The 22,324-nt window shown below is 35.9% G+C and overlaps 2 protein-coding genes across 5 annotated transcripts in view; one reads left to right on the top strand and one right to left on the bottom strand.

The window, feature by feature from the left end:
* cfap100 (cilia and flagella associated protein 100) overlaps nt 1–3,573 on the top strand; it is a 33,180-nt gene extending 29,607 nt beyond the window's left edge. For 3 of the 4 annotated variants that reach the window (XM_073953351.1, XM_073953350.1, XM_073953349.1), the window contains exon 14: nt 3,187–3,573. In XM_073953351.1, coding sequence (XP_073809452.1) covers nt 3,187–3,300 — 114 coding nt within the window. In that variant the 3' untranslated portion in view covers nt 3,301–3,573. 4 annotated transcript variants of the gene reach the window in all.
* si:dkey-156n14.3 lies at nt 3,494–21,148 on the bottom strand. Its single transcript, XM_021477089.3, has 9 exons — nt 19,268–21,148; nt 19,032–19,184; nt 18,875–18,953; nt 16,534–16,664; nt 13,477–13,647; nt 11,252–12,129; nt 8,935–9,189; nt 8,754–8,855; nt 3,494–4,120 (listed from the first exon to the last, which is right to left on the bottom strand). Exons 1-9 carry the CDS (start codon nt 21,105–21,107, stop codon nt 4,034–4,036), a joined length of 3,696 nt encoding a protein of 1,231 aa, XP_021332764.2. The 5' UTR covers nt 21,108–21,148; the 3' UTR covers nt 3,494–4,033.
* Between the last annotated feature and the right edge of the window lie 1,176 nt (nt 21,149–22,324).

Genomic DNA, 22,324 nt, shown 5'->3' with positions numbered 1-22,324 from the left:
ATGATTGCTGTTACTATGACTACTATGGTGAGGGCTTAATCAAAAAATCAAAAAAAAAAAAAAAAGAAAGACAAGAAAGACAAAAAAAAGAAAAAAAAAGACAGCTGGGGAATAACCTGCTTTGTATTTTTGTAGGAAACACAATTTAGATAATTTAAGAGGTGTTTTTCGGCAGTTTTCGGGTGTGGCTTAGCGAAGGTTCAATTTGACGTTTCGCCATTCAAAGGCATTTCAAGATGGCCACCAAGTGAAATGAATTCCATTAAAGGGACTTGTTAGTATATGACAATTGCGCTGACTTGGCTGCAGGGATGGGCAGTATTTATTATAAATATTTCAAATACGTATGTTAAATACAAAATAGTATTTTGTAATTTGTATTTGATAGGGTTTATGAAAATGGGTTAATATTTTGTATCAAAATACTTTCGTGTCTTGTATTTTTGTATTTTTAAAATACTGTAAAATAATTTGTCAGAAGTCTGTCATGATGATATCATAAAAATGTGGCACAATGATTGTGCAATGATGATGATGAGTATAATGGACATTTTGCTCAAGAAATTAGTTGAAATAAAATATCAGTCCAAAAACCGGAATATGAAGCCTACAGCTCATAATCATTCACAGTCTCAGTGCTGCAGGTGGAAATGCAGAGGAGGTTTAGAAATAAAGAATACTTAAAGATGGTGTACTGGTGTTTACTATGGGGTAAACCAAGCCTCTTCCAGTTAAAGAACTAAAAAAATCTCGGAAGAAAGAGTATACTGCACAGATAATAGTAGTTTTGGATGGATTGCTGATGTAGATGCCATGAAAATAAGTCATTAGCAACAATAAAATAAGTACTACAGTAGCGTTACCTACAATACTTCATGGGCTGTTTCAAATGGCTGTAGCTTATCTGCAGGTTCACTGAATAATTCATGAAGACGATGGAAAGATATCTTTCTAAAAAAGACAAAGGCACAATCCAGTATAAGACACAAATATTTAATAATACTCCAGTCTATACAGACTGGTCAAAAACTCCAGAACCCCGTTACAGCAGCAAAAAGATGTATATGTAGAATTTATTTGCATAAACTTATAACATCACGTTTATGTTGTGCACTGAAGAGTACAATAGCAAAAAACATGATTTATGGAAGATTTCAGAAATCATGTTTTTACATTTATTTTAAAGATTTCAATTGCAAAAAAACTATATAAAGTTATTAAAAAAATGTGTTAGCAAAAAATGAAAATAACCTCTTCATATATCCCCCTTTTAAAACATATAAGACTGTTGGTGTCAATTATAAGAGATGGTCTCAACATATAAGAGATGGTGTCAATTTTACTGGCTTCGCAATGGATGGAAACACAATAAAAAGATACACTGTAGTTCTCCAACTCAGGAATAGAAAATTTGTACAAAATTTATACTAAAATAAAGAAAAACAAAGGAGTATGCATGGCCGTAAATATGATTTAACAGTAGGGGGGGACAATAAATATAAAATTTCTTTCCAGCATTTTTTTGAAGGGGACACACATAATACAGCTGAATTGTACTTATAAAGATATGTCCCCACAGTTAAAAATGGTTTCATCATTATTATTATAGCATAGAGACTACATCATTATGGTAATTTTTAAAAGTTTTTCTCAGGTTCAATAACAAAGCAAATTTTTCTTCAAAACTATTGCATTGTTTGTTGTGTTGTTTACAGTCAACTGACTGACTGAAGCAGAATAAATGCAGGAAAAGACATTTTCCATACTCATAATTACTAACTTGTTTACACTACACTTGTTAAAATGACTGGTCATATTGTAAATCTGTGAGCCTGTGAAATCTGCTAAACAGACACAACTTCGAAAACATTAAAAAAATCGTTCACCCCAAAAGAATTGTCATTGTGACTAAATTTCTTCAAATGTATTGAATAAAAATACAAAATATAAATAAATTAATAAAGACAGAAAACCCAGTCCTGGAGACTCGAACAAGCAGAAGAACTTCTTTATTGAGATGTGTTGGTTAATCTGTTGTCATACAGCGTCTTCAAGAAGTCCACGAGTCTGCAAGAACCTACAGGAGTTTCTTATAAGTCTGCAGTCTGCGTGTTTTATCACACGTCTGAAAGCAAGTCTAAAATGAGTCTAAAATATGATTTTAGGAGGAAGGGAGTGCTAGGTGGAGATGGCTAAACAGCATGTAAATGAAGTATTGGATTCAGTAAAATAAACAGCATTTTCACAGCCCCCATCTTATCCACATAAATAGTAGCATGCAGTGATCAAATGAAGTGTTGGAAAGTATCACCCGAAGACAAAGGCACCGTCGTAAAGACGCTTCCTAAAGCATTTGCATAACTTTGGCTCAGCCAGAACTCAGGAACCAAAGGATTTTAAGGTCTGTCACACCCTAGCTAAAGTTTTGAAATGAGCTAATTAAAAATACAAAGCTACAAAACATTTTGGAACTAGATTAAATAAATTTATATTTCCACAGTATCAAAGAATGTACCAAAGAAAGTCTACACAACAATCTATTACAGTTTTTTCAATTGCTAACAAACGTTTACTCATACATCTGATACTTTTTCAAACTCTTAACACTCATACCTACAAAACACAATTGACCAAGTCCAAACCAGACTGGAATCACATGTGCTTGGCCCAATTTACCCAACATAAATCAGCTGTGTCAATTACTTGTTTATTATCAGCTGAGATTTGTTTGTTGTGAACTGATGTCATTGCAGAAGCAGTGGTTTTTATACTGTATTTAAGGTATTGAATATTGTTTTTGCTATTGTGGGATGTCTTGTTATTATTCGTAAATACTACAAAAATAATTCGTAATTTTTTTGGGAGGTATTGCTTTGTGGAAATCTGTTTACTGACAGCATATATGGAAAAAAAGAAATTAAATGTCAATGGTATGGCCACAAAAGACTGATGCTGTGTAGACTTTTAAAAAAAGTGACAACTGGTTGGACAAATGCTTGTTAGCGATTGAAAAAAACTGTAAATGAATGACGGGAGAAAGTGTTTCATTTAATAAATTATGGAGTGTATGGAGATTTTTGGGGATTAGGAAACCTAAACGGTTTAACAGACAATGTTTGCTTTTTATGACAGAACATGTTTATTCCAAAAAATGAAACTGACAACATGTCTTCTGTATTATTATAGTCTGTCAAGAAGTTGATGCCACGCTCTCAACCTCCTGTTCGCAAACTTCACTCAAACAAGAACAACGAAACTACAGACCGGGAGAATGAAGAGTTCCTATATTTCTTTAGTTAAATTATATTTTCAAGTATGTTGATATTCAAACGACTGTCCTAATTTCATTTCTATACAATTAAAAGTACATAGTAGGTAACATTAAGCAAAAAATTAATTCATTGTATTTGTGGTTTAATTTCTTTAAAACTTGTGTAAGATTGTATAAACCATGATCATGTCAAAAAAAGAATAACATTTACTGACAATTAGATTTCAATTCAAATGTAAAATTTTATTAATGTGTTGAAGTAAACCAAACCTAATAAATACATCATCACTTTAGAAAATGTAGATTTGTTGTTTTTCACAAACATTGAACATTTGCACTTTACAAAGCCATACAAAAATAGGCATTATTTCTTTTCCATAGCGCTCAATCAGGCAAATAAATGATGGACAAATGGGCTGTCTAGATTAATGACAAATAACAAATATTTATTCTGGTTAAGACACAAATCAATAATGTTCACTGTCTTTTGTGTGCTCACACATCTAGAAACTAAACATTGATTCTTGACAAATCAAGCAAGTCACATGATTACAATTAAACAAAAATTAAATGTGCTTTGTTTTTGGTCAAATTAGCTTTTTTTTTTTTTTACTGAACACAGTACTATAATGACATCCCAAAAACTAGAGATTTATAAAACCAGTGGAGGCACTGAGAAATAGTACAAGACCATATATAAAAAAGAATGACAGAAACAGCCCATCATAAAAAGTCCTCAAGTAGCACTTCTTGTTTCTGCCATCATTCCAGGTCTTGAAGGTTTATGGTGCTACCAGTAAATTGGGAGTTGTCAGATCCACTTTCATCTTCAGCCAAAACTGTGGGCTCCTAGAAGTGAGAATATATATGTTTAAAGTTCATATGATACTGCGCAACAAAACAAACAAACAAAACCCCCCCAAAAAACACAACTAAATATTTTACAGAACAAATCCACTGGTTTATAAATATAGTCCTAGGTGAAGGTGCAGTAGGTAATTGTCTTCAGAAACATATCTTGCTGTGCTGGTTGAAAGTCTCTTCACATTCCAATAGTACTGATTAAAGTAAATGATCTAAATGTTTTATATGTGGTTTTATATTCTGGGTAAGGCATAAAAATTGTTAGTCAAATTAAAATTGATCTGGTCGTAATTTCCCATAATTCAACAAAAGTAGTTTTGTACACCTGCTCAGCTGTTCACGAAGATCTGCCGGCAAAGGGACAGCAGTAAAATCCAATGCTGAATCAAAACTTTTAAAATCCTAAATCAATATTGGAGTTAGTTTTGCACGCTGGAGGAAGGACGACACCATGGCTGAAGTGTTTCTTTTAGACAGGTAATGTTCTGTTTTAAAACTATTTTAGTCACACAAAGCTGATGTTGACTTTGTTAATACGATGGGTTATATGCACAGAAATGTTGTTCAGCCAATGAAATCTTCCGGCGAAAGCTTGATGCAACTATTTTCAGTTTCATAAGTGACCTTTTACAGCATCAATAATCTAGATTTTTATTTCGATTAACAAAACATAAGTAAAAATCGTTATTCCACCTAGCCTGCTTTACTGAGGTGAAGTTGCTTTTATATTCACATTGTTAAAAAAATGAACAAATCACAACATGTGACGAGCTCCCTATTTTGTTCACACTATTTTAAATATTCGCTCAGAAAAAGCTAGTATGGCTAAGTAATACAGCAATTGTAATTCCTGCACACTGCCGGCCGAGCACTAAGCATACAGTAGTCACTTTAGGACAGTGCATGAGAGAGTGAGATCAGCCATCCTTACCTGCATGAAATACAGCACATAATGACAAGATTTGCTTGCTACACAACTGAAAATGAGCTAGAAATAATGCAGTCTTTCATTGGGAATTTTAGTATTATAAAGTACTATAAAGTTTTCTAACTAGCGAATGACATGATCTAGTGCACAGGTGTCAAACTCAGTTCTAAAAGGGCCACAGCTCTGCACAGTTTAGTTCCAACCCTAATTAAACACACCTGATCAAACTAATTGAGTCCTTCAGGCTTGTTTGAAACCTACAGGTAAGTGTGTTGGAGCAGGGTTGGAACTAAACTGTGCAGGGCTTCAGCCCTTTTGGAACGGAGTTCGACACCCCTGATCTAGTGGATCTCTGCCATCTTTATTGTGCGTATTCGGGATTTCAGTTGGCATGGCTTGGGATGGCAGGGATGGGACTGTGTTTCAAAGATATTATGCAAACCGGTTAGCATTTTGGCAGATCACCTACTGCACCTTTAGGATATACAAAACATGCAGAATTAGGGATACTTCTAGACTCTAAATAGAGGTGTAAACTGGGTATAAAATATTTTGGCTAGTCAAACCATAAAAAGGCCCCAACTCTAAAGATAAAAACCAAAATGGAAAATATTTTAAAGCTGGGTAGTGAGATGTGGTTTTAACTTTGTCATTAGAAATGTAAAAGTTATGTTGCTAAATGTAACAAAAAAAAACAAAAAAAAAGCAAGGTGTTCTCTTACCAGTCCTGATTGTTATACAAAAAAGGTATCTGTGTAGAAACAAAGTCTACTGCTCAATGCATTGCTTTCTGTTCTCTCTTTTCGTCTCAAAATGACATGCACTTGTCAACTAAATGGGTTGACATCCACATCACTTTTAAACTATACTAGCTGTGTACCACATAACAAACCCTGAAAGTTACAGATGGTGTGAACGTGGCCTGTGATGCCAACTTATTTGTTGCTCTAATTACCAAAGTTCAGAGCTCTGGCCTAGCCCCTTTTATAAAAACCTAGACCATTTTGTTTGACATATATATTTATGCATATATTTAATGGCATATATGCACACAGACTTTTAATTTCAGTCAGCCAGCCCCAGGGATTCCGGTTAATTGTCATCCCATACATCCTATCGCCATGTTTAAGATCTTATTTATTTAAAAAAAAACTGCCTGACATGTGTTTCCTAAACAATGACAACTTGCCGCTGAATATTAATATATTAGTTTTGGTAAACAGATACGTATGCCATGAATTTTGTTTTAACAAGCTTTAGAGATGTAACAAATACCGCTTTTAAATAATAGGTCACCTATAGCTTTCATCATGAACAATGGCTGTTCAAAATGACATCAATGTTTTCAGTGCACTGTAAAGGGAGCGCAATTGTAAAAGTGTGAATATCGCTAAAACTGAAACGTAAAAATTCTTTAAGAGCAAATTACACCTAAGAGTGATGGCTGCAATGCTTATTTATTTTTAATCATTCCAAGTTTAAATGTTAGACGGTTCTAAATGAATATGGCATGGGGGGTGGGGGGAGGGGGTTAACAGGGAATAGAACACAGCCAGGAATTAGCCTAGCCTGCTGCTAATGATGGCACCTGCGTTTAAATGGTCTTTCATCTCTTTTTAAGCTTTAATAACTAAATGAATGCTTAAATCTATTTAACTGATTTTAGTATTTGAATTACATTAAAACGTCGAGGCTGTGAAAGGAATCTTATGAAACTGAAAATAGTCATAAATCTATCACTGTAAATTCATCATTGACTGAAAAACACTAAGTTTACAGCCCATTTGCACCTTTGGTTGTAAACAAAGCTATTGTCAAATTGAGCAGAGATCTGCGCTGGACACTAAAATCCCAAAGAATTCTTTATATATATAAAAAATTATTCTCTTCACATTTGTTAATAACTACTGTAATACATTTATTTTATTTAACACAGAGCTGTTTTTGCTTTATATGCTGCAAAAAAAGACCCCTTAGGACAGTGGATCTCAAACGGTGGTAAGTGTACCACTAGTAGTACGCAGGCTTCCTTCTAGTGGTATGCGGAGGAATGAAATATGTCATGTACATGCTACACACATCTCAAAATTTATCAAAAATAATGTATATAATATATCATATATGACATATAGCCTATATTTCTGATGTAATCTGCCACGCTTTTTAACTGTGCAGAGCCGTAACTGCTTTACTGGGCCTACTGCACCACTGTATTTCAATACTGCTCATTTTGGTGGTACTTGGAGAGACAATTTTTTTCTGAGGTGGTACTTGATTAAAAACATTTGAGGACCACTGCCTTAGGAGATGGGTCAAGTATAGCTTAAGTATATAGTCAAGTATAATTGTTCAAAGTAAAGAAAAGATCCTGTTTTATGCTTATGCTTGAATAAATAAAAATGTGTTAAAGTCATGGCAATTTCTCTTTTTGACACAATGTCATATTGAACAGTGTAAACCAGTCCCTCCAGGATTTCACAGGACTTTTTTTCTGAATTTTGCAGCCTAAAATTTGCGGCATTATTTTGTGGTGATTAGCTGTAAAAAATATACAACAGAATTTTTTTTTTTACTACTCCTAAACCAAGACATTGGGTACTGTAACTTATAAAAAAAAAAAAAAAAAAAAAAAAAAAAAAAAAAAAAAAAAATCACACTTGAATTTAAAAGATACTATATGTTTAAAAAAAATTATATCTATACATCTGTATAAAAGTGTGTGCACAACAGCTCAAAGATCAAAATTAAAATCCACTGAATCATGAAGGCCACCGCAGTAAAAAATAAATAAATAAAAAACAACTTAAGTGTTATTAGCCCTCTAGTGATTTTTTTCTCTATATATTTCCAAAATTATGTTTTACAGAGCAAGGAATTTTTCGCAGTATTTCCGATATGTTTTACTCTGAAGAAATTTTAAATAAAACTTATACGTTTCATTTCGGCTAGAATAAAAGTGGTTTAGATTTTTTTAAAACCCTTTTAAGGTCAATATTATTAGTCCCCTTAAGCAATATTAATTTTTTCAATAGTCCATCATTGTATAACCATCATTAAACAATGATTTGCCTAATTAACCTATTTAAGCCTTTAAATGTCACTTTAAGCTGGTGCACTGTAGATAAGCTGATGTGAAAGCCTACTGGCTGATTCTGCTCATGTGCTACACACACTCTGCTTTCTGCTCTCCTAGTGCGTGCACTGTAAAAGAGCCATCACACTATCTCTGTTATGTGCTGTGTTCGCAACAAGTCTTTATTTAAATCATTTCATTTAACATTACCAACATTTTTTAAGTCTTTCGCAGTAATTTTTGTGGGTAAATGCGACTTTGTATTGTTGCTCATATTTACCATGCATGTCTTCTTTATCTGTTTAAATGCCAAGTAACAGACTAGCATAAAGGTATACTGTATACTGCCACCTACAATCATGATGGGTGTAAAATCATGGCTTAGCGAGTGTTGTTTGCAGCCACATGGCCTTTGTTTTTGGTGAATCTGTGTCTTGATGATGTCATAAAAAGAGTCTAGCCACCGAATTTGCAGTAAATCTGTGGCATTTTAGAAAAAAGCAAGACCTGCAAATTTTTCCGAAGCTTGCCTGATTTTGCGATAAATTCAGCCATAGCAAAACCACAAAAACCTGGAGAAACTAGTAAATTGTTACGCCCCTAGTACTTGTACAAACCTGTAGGATGTGTACAGGCAGATCCACCGTGAGCTGAGAGTGTGAACATGAGGTCTGTGAACTCAACTGGAAAGCCAGGTCTCCATCAGCAGCAGGGTCATCCTGTAGCAAACACTCAAATCAATGGACTCAACAAAAAAAAGAAGAGAGATTGCTTCCCAATACTGTCCCATCATCTCACCTGCAGCAGCTGAATCTGTACAAACTGTGTGCCTGTCACTGGATCCCGGATGGGGAGCTCACCATTTCCTGCAGCAGCTCCTTCTCCAAAATGAGCACTTGAATTAGTCGGCAGAGCAGAGTTGGTGCTCTTTGACACTTTAGTCTTTCTTTGGGGCGTCTCTGAGGCACATGTAGAAGAGTTTGAGCCTTTCTGCTTCCTCCTTTTGGCAAGCTGAATGGCCCTGTAATCCGTGCGTGCTGATCCACTGCTTTCCTAAAGGCAGAACAATAGAACATTTAAGCTTTTGATTTGCTTCTTTATAAAGTTGTTGAAGAGAAGTCCATTCAACTAAATACAAACTTGTCCAGGACCCAAATTGACACCAATTAGTACTGAAAAAAAAGAACAGCAACAATGTGACACCACCAGCATTTCCCACCTGCTTCTTGAGCGCTGTTAAGAGAGTTTATAAACACAAGATTAGCCATTGTAATCACATGCTAAACAGATATGATTGTGATTGACTCCAATGATCATCTCTTCACTGAGCACTTAAGGCAAGGACACACCAAGATGATGATCGGCCATTGTCAGACCATCTGTTAGTGTCACTCAGGCTAGTTTGTCTGGTGTGCTTCCCATGTCATGTCTCGTTGGTTTAACGATTGGTTATTCATTAGCAAATCAAAGCATGAGTACAAATAATGTAAAAAAGATTCTAAAAATGATTTGAGCGGGAACACAAAGTCAGCTGTTATTTTGCTGCATTTCTCAAATATTTGCAAGGGATATGGACTCTTCGATTACCAGACTGTGGTGAGTGACAAGTACTGTGAAAATGGTATTAAACGATACTTTGTTTAAAGATTGTCTGTGCGCGTTCATGTTCCGGTTTTCTTGGTGGAATGAATACAAAACAGAAAACTGCCCCTGCGATTGTGTAAAGACATCCTCTCAAACAGGTTTAAAATCTGCACTCTCATTTCAGTCAGCTATCATCCATTTGGTGCAGTCATGGGCAAATTTTTGGTCTAGAAAGGACTAGACACAGCCAACATGAAGTGACAACACAGTTGGTTTGTATCTGCGCGAGTTCTTTGCCTTCTACTTGGCATTTCCCAGCGTTTACACAGTTAAACGAACATGTCTGTTTGAAAGCTACGTCAATCAGCAAATTGCTCATATCTGCGCATGGATGGATCCTTTGATAGACACAGCTTTCAATTGCTACAGTGTCAAAGTGGAAAGCATCGAGCAATGATCCTTGAAGCCAATCATAGATATATCTGTGGCCAATCAGCAGTGCTTAAGAACCCTCTTAAATAGCGCTTAAATATAAGCAGAAGATTGACATTTTATTTATTTGTTAAAAAAAAAAAGTCAATTTTATGCTAAGATTTAAGCTCTATTTAAGTGGGTTCCTAAACACACACTGCCCGGCTCTTAAAGCGAAAGTACTTTACTCCTGTTGCTGTGTTTTAATCATTATTCATTTAAAAAAGAAAAGGACAAAATTACTCACTGCTTTTGACTAAAGGACTTTTGTAACTTTGATTAGAAACAAATCAAGCATATTTCTTACAGTGAAGATACTTAAAGCAAAGTGTTTTTAATAAGTACATTTTATTCTATTGTATATCCAAAACTTTTGTGTTTTTATTTAAATACTGTAAATATGTTTGATAGTACACCTATACATTACACTGTTCTTAATACTGAAGCAGAATGACACAACTAACAGTCTCCCAATTATGTAAAGGAAATAAAAACAATAGAATAAAAATATACTAATGAAACACTAATAATCATAACTAAGAAATAACTTAGTTTGTTTCTCATCAAACTTGATTTGTTTCTTATTGAAGCTACAAAAGTCCTCCAGTCAAGAGCATTAAATTATTTTGTCTTTTTGTTTAATTAATAGTGATGAAAACATGCGGCAATAGTGTACTGTCGCTTTAAGAGCCAATCAGCAGTGTTTAAGAAACCTCTTAAACAGCACTCAAAACTTAGCTGGATTTTTTTTTTTTTTAGAAATTTATTTTTGACATTTTTGCCTTCATTATGACAGAACAGTAGATATATATATTGACAGAAAGTGATAGTTGGAGAGAGAGGGAAATGGAATTTGGGATGGCCACAGCAGAGTTGCACTATGTCAGCGCATTGACCACTAGGCTGTTGGTGCTGACAGAAATTGACATTTTTTTTAAATTAACAGCATTGAATGGTGTCATGGTCGGTAGATTTGACACCACTAAAATAATATTAAATTATACTTCATGGCTAACAACACAAGACATTTAAAAGTAAAAATGTGCTTTTTCTGACTAACCATTACGGGGCAGGGGGTGACTGAGGGTATTTCAGTTATTTTTGGCCCACTGTAGGATCCACTGTGACTGGGGAACACAAACTGGCACATCCCCTTACTGCCATCTGACTGAGGCATGACCTCCACCCTGCTTAGCAAGGGTCCCACCGATGTCTCACTGCCTGTCAGGTCAGCCTTGACCTGTGGAGAAAGTAACTCTTGTACAGGGGCTGCTGCCAGACTCATGACAGAAGTCAGAGGAGTGGCGAGAGATGGAACAAGAGAGCAGCTAAGTGTTGGAGGAAGAGTTGATGTCAGTGAGGAAAGAGACTGAGTGAGCGATGAGGAGAGAGATGGGGTCAGAGCAGATGGTGATTCTACAGTCAAGGGATTACAGGAATTCATAGTGTGGAGTTGTTCTGAAGATGGAGTTCTTTGAATGCTTAAAGCAGTTAGCGTTCCCAATTCTTCTGGGTTGACTGTTTGCACATCATCTAAATGCAATGCGGCATGAGGCAAAACCCCTCCACCTCCTCCAGTGCCCAATCCAGTGTCTAGTACATGCACGCCAATATCTTGTCCAGCTGCTAAAATAAGAGGATCCACAGTTTTTGTTCCAGTAAGGGCTGATCCAACTGATGCTGGATCTATTGTGAGGATTCCTGTGTTAACCAAAGGTATGTCCATGGAAAAGGATCCTGGCCCAGAGCTCCCTTCACTCCCGACAGAAACAGCAGTGGGGCCTGTACATGCAGGGATGCTGGAGAAGAGGGAGGACAGGTCCAGACTGCTGAGTTCTGCTCCTGCAGGTCCTGAGGGGACACTGACGGCCTGTGAAGTGCTGGTCAGCTCACTGCTGGGTGTGAGAGTGGCTGCGTCATCCAACTGACTCAACACATCTGCAAGAGGAGAATTACAACATAATCAGCTTGAAAGGAATAATAGCAAGTGCACCTATAAATATCTGACAGTACTATATTGAACAGTATGAATATGTATGGCACTCAATACTTGATCTGGGCTATGTTTTTGCACAAATCCCTTGATTTTGATTGAGTTTGATTTGCCAGCAAACCTGCCTGATCTAAAGCAAATGTTAGAATGTGTGGGATATTGTGAAGAGGACGAGGTGAGACGCCACACAAAACACTGTAGAAGAATTGGTGCACTTAGAATGTTTACTTTAGTTCATCACACCATAAGATGCTAAAATCAACCTGCTTTGGTGCAGAGCCAGAGAAAGTGTGCTTGTAGTTGTGTAAAATAATGCATGTTTTTGATATATAAAGTTATTTGTTTTGTAAAGCAGCGTGGCTTTCGGTTAATTTATAACTCAGATTTAGCCTAATACATCTGGATGTGATTCAAATGTCGCGGGACACAAAGCATATAGACTCGAGCAACTTTGCCTTGCTTAAAGCTTGGAGATAGAATATAGCCTAATTAAAGTTAGCCTCTGTATGCAGTTATCACAAACGGTCCATTAAGATGAGATCTCATATCACAGAAATTCCGCATGTAAAAATGGATAAATCATGTATGAATTGGACAAGCAGCGTATTTATGCATATGACTGACACACGTACTGTAAGTGACGAGCAGTAAGAAGATCTAATTTCTAATTGTTACATGTAATTCAAAATTATTTATTTTAAAATACAAGTCAATGTTTAGATTTCAAAGATATACAAATATATCATATGTACATGCAACACATATTTCAAAATTAATCAAAAATGGTTTATATATGAATGACATATTGCTTATACTTCTGAGGTTCAAGCAACATTCCCAGGATTTTAATGAATAGGTTATTAATTGTTAATACTCTACATTTAAGTATAGCAGTTCTCTTTTTACTTTAAGACTACCATTTTTAGTTATCTTTTAAAAGCACATTTTAAACATTGACCTTTTATTTATTTATTACTTACCTATAAGAACATTATAGTTAATGTTCAAACTATTTATAATGTTTAAAGTGGCTGACAATAATAAATATTCTTAATAATAGGAATCAATCTGCCTCGTCATTGTGGTGGTACTTGGAGAGACAGTTTTTTCTGAGGTGATACTTGATGAAAAAAGTTTGAGAACCACTGGGCTAGTTGTTTTTGAATTGTATTTTTATCACAAGGAGCAGTCATACAATGAATCGAAAGTCTTGAATACCAACAATAGTATGCAGTCAAGATTTAGTAGCTTTGTCTTGGTATTAGCACGCACTGAATGGGGTGTGTCTGTACCTGGGCTGAGGTTGTGATGTTTAAGCATGTGTGTCTTGAGGCTGCTTCGTGATGAGAAGTGTTTGGTGCAACCTGCAACAGGACAGCGACTCCTCAGGCTGACTCCATCTTGCTTGTGCTTCTTAGAATGGATGTAGAGGCTACTGCGAGCTGAAAACTTGGCATTACAACCTATACATTTACAAACAAACAATACAAATTAGAAAACTCAATTGAACAAACTATTGCTGCATCCATCAACCATGCTAGCTTTTTTTATTTGAGACTAAAACGAAACTTATCTGGTTTGGAGGCAGTGTTGTGAAAAGTTACTTTTGAAAGTAATGCATTACAATATTGAGTTAGGCCAAAGTAAAAGACGGTCTCCAAAGTAATGCAAACTATCAGTTTCACAGCACGGCTGCATCTATTGTCTTCTCTGTCTCCAGAACATAATTTGCACACTGATTTAATGCTAAAATGTATCATGAATGGGTACTTATATGCTGATGAGATCGGGTCTGGAAAGTCATGTTATCCTGTCGAGAACACTTCATTTGCTTGCTTTGCTTGACTTTCCCCACCATGACTGTCCCCACTTACATGTATCAAATGTATTTAAACTGAGTGTCTGTTGTACCAATTGAGAGTTTCTTTCGATGGTGCCACAGCCACGCTGAGTTCTTCTTATTAAAAGGATTCTGCTTTGAAGATACCAAAAGTTCTCCCTGGTTTTTTTTTTTGGGCTTGTCTTAGAATTTCACAACAGTTTGGTGCCGTGAGCGAGACTAGAGAAATTCACAACAACTTACATTTACCTTTAAAAGACACATTAAAAAGAGATATATTTTAGGATAATGTTATCTGAGAACTCCCTGACCCAAGAGCTATACAAGCCGTATATACAAATTATTGTATATACAGATTATTGAAAGTTTAAAGCAATGGGTTTGCTACTTTTGTACGATTTGCCTTAAGATCACTGTCTATTGAGACAATCTCCTTTTCCTTTTTTTCGATGCATTTAAAATAATGAACTCATTCTGTCATTGACTGCGTGATTCATTGTGACTATATTTTAATTCCGTAAATGTTTTTTTTTTTTTTTAATTAATCAATCAAGCTAAAAAGTAACTTGTAACGTTGTCAATAACGATAAAAAAAAGTTCAGAATGAAGTTTTGGTATGAAGCGCAATAGTTTTATTAAAATGTGGCTATTGTGGCTATTCATTGTCTTGTTGGTGTCTATGTACAGCAGAACCTTTTTTTCTAAAATAAATTTCACCTACGGGAGACAATACATTTTACCCTGACTTTGAAAAAGTGGTAAAATAAAAATCCTAATATTCTTAAAGGGGTGGTCCAGAATGTAATTTTAAGGCTTGGTTGTGTTTATAAGATGCAAAGCAGTGCATGCACATGTTTCACTTGAAGGAAATCACGTTATTTTTTCATAAATCTCACTTTGATTATACACAGCTACTCAGCTAACATGAAAACGACTGATATATTTCCTAGTTCCTCTGAAAGGCCCGCCCTCAAGTGACTCTGATTGGTCATGTGTCATAATGTGCTGCGATTCGCGGATCGGCTCCACGTCACGCCCGTACAAGCACGCGTTTTTGTGTAAACAGTCAGTCAACCTCCTGCCAGCTCTCTAAAATAAAATCTGACTAGTGTCTGTAACAAGTGAAAATGGGGTGCGGCTCCTTTAAGAGAGTTTGCCATTTTGTGTGTGTGTGTGTGTGTGTGATCTGTAGACGGGTGTAACACGAGAAGCGCATGTGCACAAGACGATGTTTATTTATATTTTTCTCCGATGCTCGGATTAAGTTATTTCTCTGTAATATACAGTGACACTGCTGACAGAAGAATAAAGCACAAGATGTGGGATACACCTGTGTGAGCCTTGACTGATTTTTCTGCTGCTACACAAGTTAGGCGAGCTCTCCTGTATTTTTTTAACTCAACATGTTACACGACGTCTTTTACATATATTCGGAATATGCCTGTGTAAGTAATATGAATCGTTTACATATCTTTTGCGAGTTCATTATCTAAGATGTAAAATGCATGGAAAAGCTGCCTATAGAGAAACACACACGTGCTGGTGAAGAGTGTGTGTGTGTGTTTGCAGCAGTTTGACTGATAAATATAAAGTTGTAGCTAAATCATTAGCGGTGCCAAACAGCATTTCCCATTGTTTACATCTTTGCTACAACAAACCATTAAAGCTAGACACTGTGCATGTCAATCAATTTTAACAAATAAAAACACCGTTGCTGCCTGTTGGAGCTGCTCCTTCTTTGAGGAGATTAACAGATTCCAGCACTGAACTGGAAGAGATTCTGCAAGTGTGCGTGGTAAAAGTATGCTTGTGATCTCACAGGCCCAGAAGTATTTTTTTGTAGTCCCCAAAATTCGTTCATTGTAAGCTTTGCTAAGCGGACTCTGTAAAAACCAAGGTCTCCCTCTGTATTGAACTTTGAGCATTTTACATTCAGAGATGCTGTTTATGTTCACACAGCTACATTACATCAACTAAAGTTTACAATATATCGTAGTGGAGCACCCCTTTAAATAGATAGTTAAAAAATCAATAATGACTCAATGATATAAAACATTACAATGTGAATTTTTTTTCAAAATTTTTTCCCTTCAAATTTTGTTTGTGTCCAAATATCATTGTTTATGTTTGGTAGAGTACAGCACTTTTGTTAACATTCCAATATTTTAATGTGCTATAAAAATGAATAATTGAAAATGAAATGACTCTTGGAATAAACTGGCTGTTATAGTTAATCACTCATATACAGCATATTACATTGTTTAAGAGGCTCCGGCGTGCTCATGGTTTGCAGCAAAAACTATCCATTTTGATGATACAGATTATGATAAAGCAGCTTTCAAAACTGTACACCATTCGCATTTTTACACAAACAAACTACAAGTCTACAGGATCTGTAATATTATTCCCTGCCAGGGAGCCTATATTTTGTCATTTATGGCTCATGAATATTCTTTTGTCTATTTCCTGCACAATTATGTATGGGTTGCTGTACATCAAAAATGCTGACCTTCAACAGGGCATTCAAATGGCTTTGTACCCAGGTGTGTGATGCTATGGCCTTTCAAGTGCTCAGCCCGTGTGAAGGATTTCCCACAGCCTTCCTCTAGACATGCAAAACGTCTGTCATCATCGTGTTTCCTGAAGATGAAAACCAACATCTTATTACAAACTGCTAACAGATCTATTCAGTGCACAATATTACACCCAAACTGTTGCATTAATAGTATGCCAAGGTATATTACGTTTAGAATCTTAAAAACAATTTTGAACTATTTCTTAGAGTATTTACAATTTATTAAATGACATTAATGAAACTTTATTATTACAAATTCAATTAACATTGTAAATGATCTTGTCATTAAGGTTGCACAATGCATCTTTTCTAGGGCTGCAACAAGGAATTTCATAATCGATTCTACATGTTACGCGACACGGAGACGATAGTTATTAAAAAAACATTTGAGCGTGGAGCGGAGTAAAGGCACTCTGCCACTCTTGCGCACTGATGCCAGCAGAGTTCGTTACCTCATAGACAGGATGGAGCAAAAAATGAGTGAATGTAAAGTTAGAGGAAAGATACATGGCAAAGGTAAAGAAATCTGTGCGACCCTAATCATCCAATGTGTGGGAGCATTTCACACTATATAAACAAAAGCAGCATGACGACAAAATTCCAAACTGAGCTTTGGCTGGCGCTGAGAAAGATGTCTCATATTAAATGCAGTGTTTTTAACCACCCAATGCTTATTTTATGTTTGGGACATGTAAATACAAGTACTAGTAAAACAATACATGGAGTTTAATAAAATAGAGTTTGTAAAACACACAAGGAAGTCTAACAATCCATTCAAATATAATATACAGACGTGTTTTATTCATATCAGATAGACAAAGCGAAAGTAACAATAAAGTTCAATCTATTTTTGAACTTAATGCTCTGTTTTAGATTATATCTCATTAAGATTATCCATCTTACCCCACTGGCAAATAATTTAGCTTAAGCAAACAATCAATAATTTTGAGGTGGGTTTTTTCTTCAGAAAACAAGACAATTTCTTATGATTATTAATCTGTCTAGTATGTATCTTGATTTAGTTTTTTTTAAGATATCTGGATTGAAAACAGGACAAAATTACTAAGTTTTTACTTTATTATTATGATTATAACAGCTCAGGAATGTTTAAGGACAACATGTGTGTGCACTTTCTAAAGATATCAGTTGTTTTTGAATAAAGGGTTGGAAATGAATGCTTTTCTCTTTTTTTCTTTGATCCAATTCATCAAAAAAAATTAACAGATTGATCGATTATTAAAATAATCATCAGTTGCAGCCTTCATTTTTTCAGAGTAATAAGTGCAATATCAAACAGGGATTATAGTTGACAAGGAAACTAAGTTTAGAACACGTGATTCACTTTAAAGATTAAACATAACAGAGTAAAAGTTTATCATTTGCATGTTTTTTTCACAAGACTGTGATTGTGTAAGCATTTGGGCACAAAGAATTAGTTGTATTTAAAAAGATAGTTTAACCAAAACTGAAAATTCTGTTATCATTTACTTGATTCAAGTCATAAACTTGTTTGTGTTTTTTTCCTTCTTTCTGTTGAATAAAAAAATGGATTTTAAAAAAATCTAGAAACCTGCAGCGTCTTACATCCATAAGATTTGTTTTTCCTACTATGGTAGTGAATAGTTACATGTTTCTAAGCTTTTTCAAAAAAAAAAAAAAAAAAAAAGAAAAAGAAAAGAAAACCGAAAAAAGAAATTTCAAAGGTTTGGAACCACTTGAGGTTGAGTAGATTTTCATTTTGGGCAAACTATCTCAACTACTCATACACTATGCAATGTTTTTTGTGTTAAATTTTGTTATTTTAGCATCTAAATACCATCAGACTTCCCAGACAATTACAAAACACAGGTTTACTCATTTGAATTTCGTATTTATCAGTGTTTGTAATTTGTTTGTTATATTTTATGCATTTTTCAGTGGAAGGGCATCCGCTACGTAAATTCTGCTGTGGTGACTCCTGATTAATAAAGCAACTAAGTAGAAAAGAAAATGAATGAATGAATGAATATGTTATGCAGATGCACTAAAAATATTAAGCTAATTGATCTAAAATTGTGAATTATTTTGTAAATGAAGCTATTCAAGTAATCTGGTGAAATTGCATTCAAATACAATGTCCAAAATATCACAATGTTTTTTTTTTTTTTCAAACTTAAGCATAATTACAAGAAAGCTGTAAAAATAAAACAAAAAGTGATACAATATGGGAAACAAAAAGTTTCATATTTGATTGTTTGTGTACTGCATGAGAGCCTAATGAGACTCTGCTCCTCACCGTTTGTGCCTCAGTAATTTTGACATGCTAGTGAAAGTCCAGCCGCAGGAATCAGAATCACAAACAAAAGGTCTTTCACCTGAGAATGAAAAGCAAAAGGGGCATGTTAGAAAGATGAAATTATGTTAGAATCTGAAGCATCTGTGCATTTGTTCACCTGTGTGGCTGCGGAGATGTATTTTGAGCCGACAGGCTTTGTCATATCGCTTATCACAGCCGGGATAGGTGCAGGTGAACTGAGCCATTTCTCTGAAGTGGGTTCTGTTGTGGGAGAACAGGGCGCTGAAAGTAATGAAGGTCTTCTCACATCCTGAAGAAGCACAGAAACACCAACATTAGTATCTTTAAATGGTCGTCACCTACTGTAAAAAATTAGTCAAAATGTCAACTCACCTGGGAACTCACACTTATGTGGTCTCTCAGGTTCAAAGTGTGTTCTTTGATGATTACTGAGTCTTGTGGCAGTGCGAAACCTCTCACTACATACTTCACAGACAAATGCATTTTCTTGGTCATGAGTTCGGACATGAGCTTTCAGATTGTAGACAGTGGTGAAACGGCGACCACAGTTTTCCCATTCACATTTATAAGGGCGCACTTTGTCATGAGACTGAAGGTGGCGTTTCAATTTGTATGATGTTGTGAAAGACCAATCACAACCCTCTACTGTGCATTTAAAGGGACGCTGGTCTTCTGTGTGTACAACCAAATGGATTTTGAGATTTTGACGAGTATCAAAGGTACTGGAACAGCCAGGCTGGGGACACCTATACTTCGCTAGCGAAACTTTCTTGGTCATTCCAGACACAGTTAAAAGGTTCATTGGCTGTAATTCTTCACAAGTTAATGGTTTGCGTTTTAAATTTTGGCAAATACTGCTGTCATCTTCTACAGCACAAACGCTCCCTTCTTCTTGCTTAATTGATGGGCAAGAGTCCAGAGTTACACCCATTTCTGATAGTGAACAGTCATCAGCTAGAGTCAACTCTGAATCACTGTTGGCAAATCTTGCTTTAGGCTCATCCTGTAGACTGGAGGTAACATTGCTGATTTTCCCAATGGATTTACTTCCACCGTCGTAGTTGAGCAGCACAAGATCTTCATTGTCTTTCATTCCCAAATGTTCTTTTAAGCTCATCACACCATCATCCTTGTATGCGTAGCTGTCTGGTGGGGTGGCTAGAGTTAATATCCCATTTTCAATGGTCACTATGATGTTCTGATTGTTAATCATAATGGTCCCAGAGAACGTTTCATGCACAGGTATTGAACCCCCATCAGGGCCACAATCCCCATTACTACTAGATTCTTGATTTGCATAATCCATTATATTAATTTCATTCATATCAGTGGAAAGCCTATTATTTTTCACCACACATTGCATCAATTCTTCTGTTGAATGTTCGGCTAAACTACTGCTGAGCATTTCCCCAGTAGAGATGTTTGGCGTTTGACAGGTCCCAGCAAAGTCCTCTGATAATACTGGGTTTCTATTCTCTGTTACTAGACAAACCTCCTGCCTGGCATTTTGATCCGTTCTCTCAGATCTCACGTTTAAATTGTTGTGGCTTGACAAATGTGCTGATTTTGACGACGTTCTGTTGAAGCTTCCTTCCGAGTCTGTTGGTGAATCGAGAGTCTTTGACTTGGGTGATGCCGACGAACCGTTCTCTTCCGCTTTGTACTGAACGCTCGTTTGTCGCTCCTTGTCTTTATGAACTATATTAAAAACTACGTATAATTCCTCGGGGCTCCTGCTTGAAGATGCAGATGTGTCCTCGGGAATCTTCTCTGTCGCCTGCCTTTGTTCGCAGTTTTCTGCGTCCAGTAGAGGAAGAGCCATTTGCAGATCGTTGTCTTCATGTTCGTCGGCCCTCTCAAACTCTGAAGGCAGTAACTCCAATTCATTAAACACCTTTGGCTTGGACACATTCAGGTCACCGAGCTCTGCGTCTCCGGACTGAACTTCATACGCCTTATGAGGGCTGTTTTGAAGAGACAGAAGGCAGCCGCTGCCATTTTCTGCAACTCGAAGCGGTGTCGACCTGGCCCGGTTGTTGTTGTCGTCACTTTCTATGTCCAGCGATCCCGAGAGATCCGAGATAGCCTTTCCAATCAGCCGTGGTCTCGCAAGAATACCAGAAGCTGTTGTCTGTTGTGAGAATGTCGGGTTGAGCGAGGCGCCATGTTGGTACTGAGTGTTTTTGGTATCAGTAAGCCCCTGGATTTCCATCTTGGTGTCCCTGTAGCAGCCGCTCTCGCAAGCTCCGCCCTTCGCATACGAGTGCCTGATTTTGATAGGCTAGACTTGGAATTACGCCACACTAAGCACATTTTCAGCATCCTCAATCAAAATCGAAGTGAGCGCATGTGACAGTACTAAACCGCCCCCAAAAATCTTCCAGTTACATTACTAGGAACATTTGCCTCTTTGTTTTAACCACAGACTATGAAAAAATTAGGCATTAATGCAATACATTTATACGTAATTTAGATCTGTAAAGTAGAACAATACATCAAATTGATTTCTATTATTTTAATTTTGACTTGTCTTTTTGCAATGTTATTTATAAGTGTAGTTATAAAATTATTTATATATTATCAAATGTTTATTTTGTTTTCTAAACTTTCTCTGTATATTTTTTGTAAATGTTTAGATCAGACTCAACATTGGCAAGACCTTTCCATTGCGGAAAATATTTTATTTGGGTTTTTCAATTTAATAAGTTTTTCTCTACTTTGCACATAGGGATCAACTCACCACAATTCAATAATTGTAATGATCTGCATAGTCTTTCAGTGAAACACTTTGAGAGAAAAGATTAAACGAGCAAAACAGGATCATTTTTAAGTTATTGTACTCTCTTCAAATGACATGGTGTAAGTTTATATGTGTTAAGATTCACTAAATAATAATGCTAAAATCAAACAATGGGCCCCTATCAAACACCAGGTGGCTCAAGACGTATTTGGCACAATTAGTTGCTATTTTCAGACCAGCGCAACAGTAATTTTCATGTTTTGCACCACAAAATACATTTGTGCCAATTTGTGGACTCATGGGTGTTCCGGCCAAAAAAATGGGGGGGGTAAACTAGAAACTATGTGCCATTGATTATTTAAAAGCTGGTCTAAAGTCCAGCACAGAGCACAGCACATATGAAAAAAAGGATTAAAACGTTACAAAAATTATTATTTTCAACAAAAAACACTACCTCAATGCCTTCTTCATGTTGAGAATCTTTTTCAGTTTATATATAACAATTTGCATTTGTATAATGTTTTATTATTAGTAGTATGATTTATTTTATGCATATATATATATGTATATACAAAATCCACCATGTAAATAGCTAATGTGCCATGGCACGATGCAATTGACTCTTAAAGAGAATGGGAGACGAGACTGATTGGTCTAATGCACGTTGTGCTCAAAACACACCTATAACT

Source organism: Danio rerio, chromosome 6 (assembly GCF_049306965.1).
Source record: "Danio rerio strain Tuebingen ecotype United States chromosome 6, GRCz12tu, whole genome shotgun sequence".
Classification (NCBI taxonomy): Eukaryota; Metazoa; Chordata; class Actinopteri; order Cypriniformes; family Danionidae; genus Danio; species Danio rerio.
This window is presented reverse-complemented; position numbering and strand designations above follow the sequence as displayed.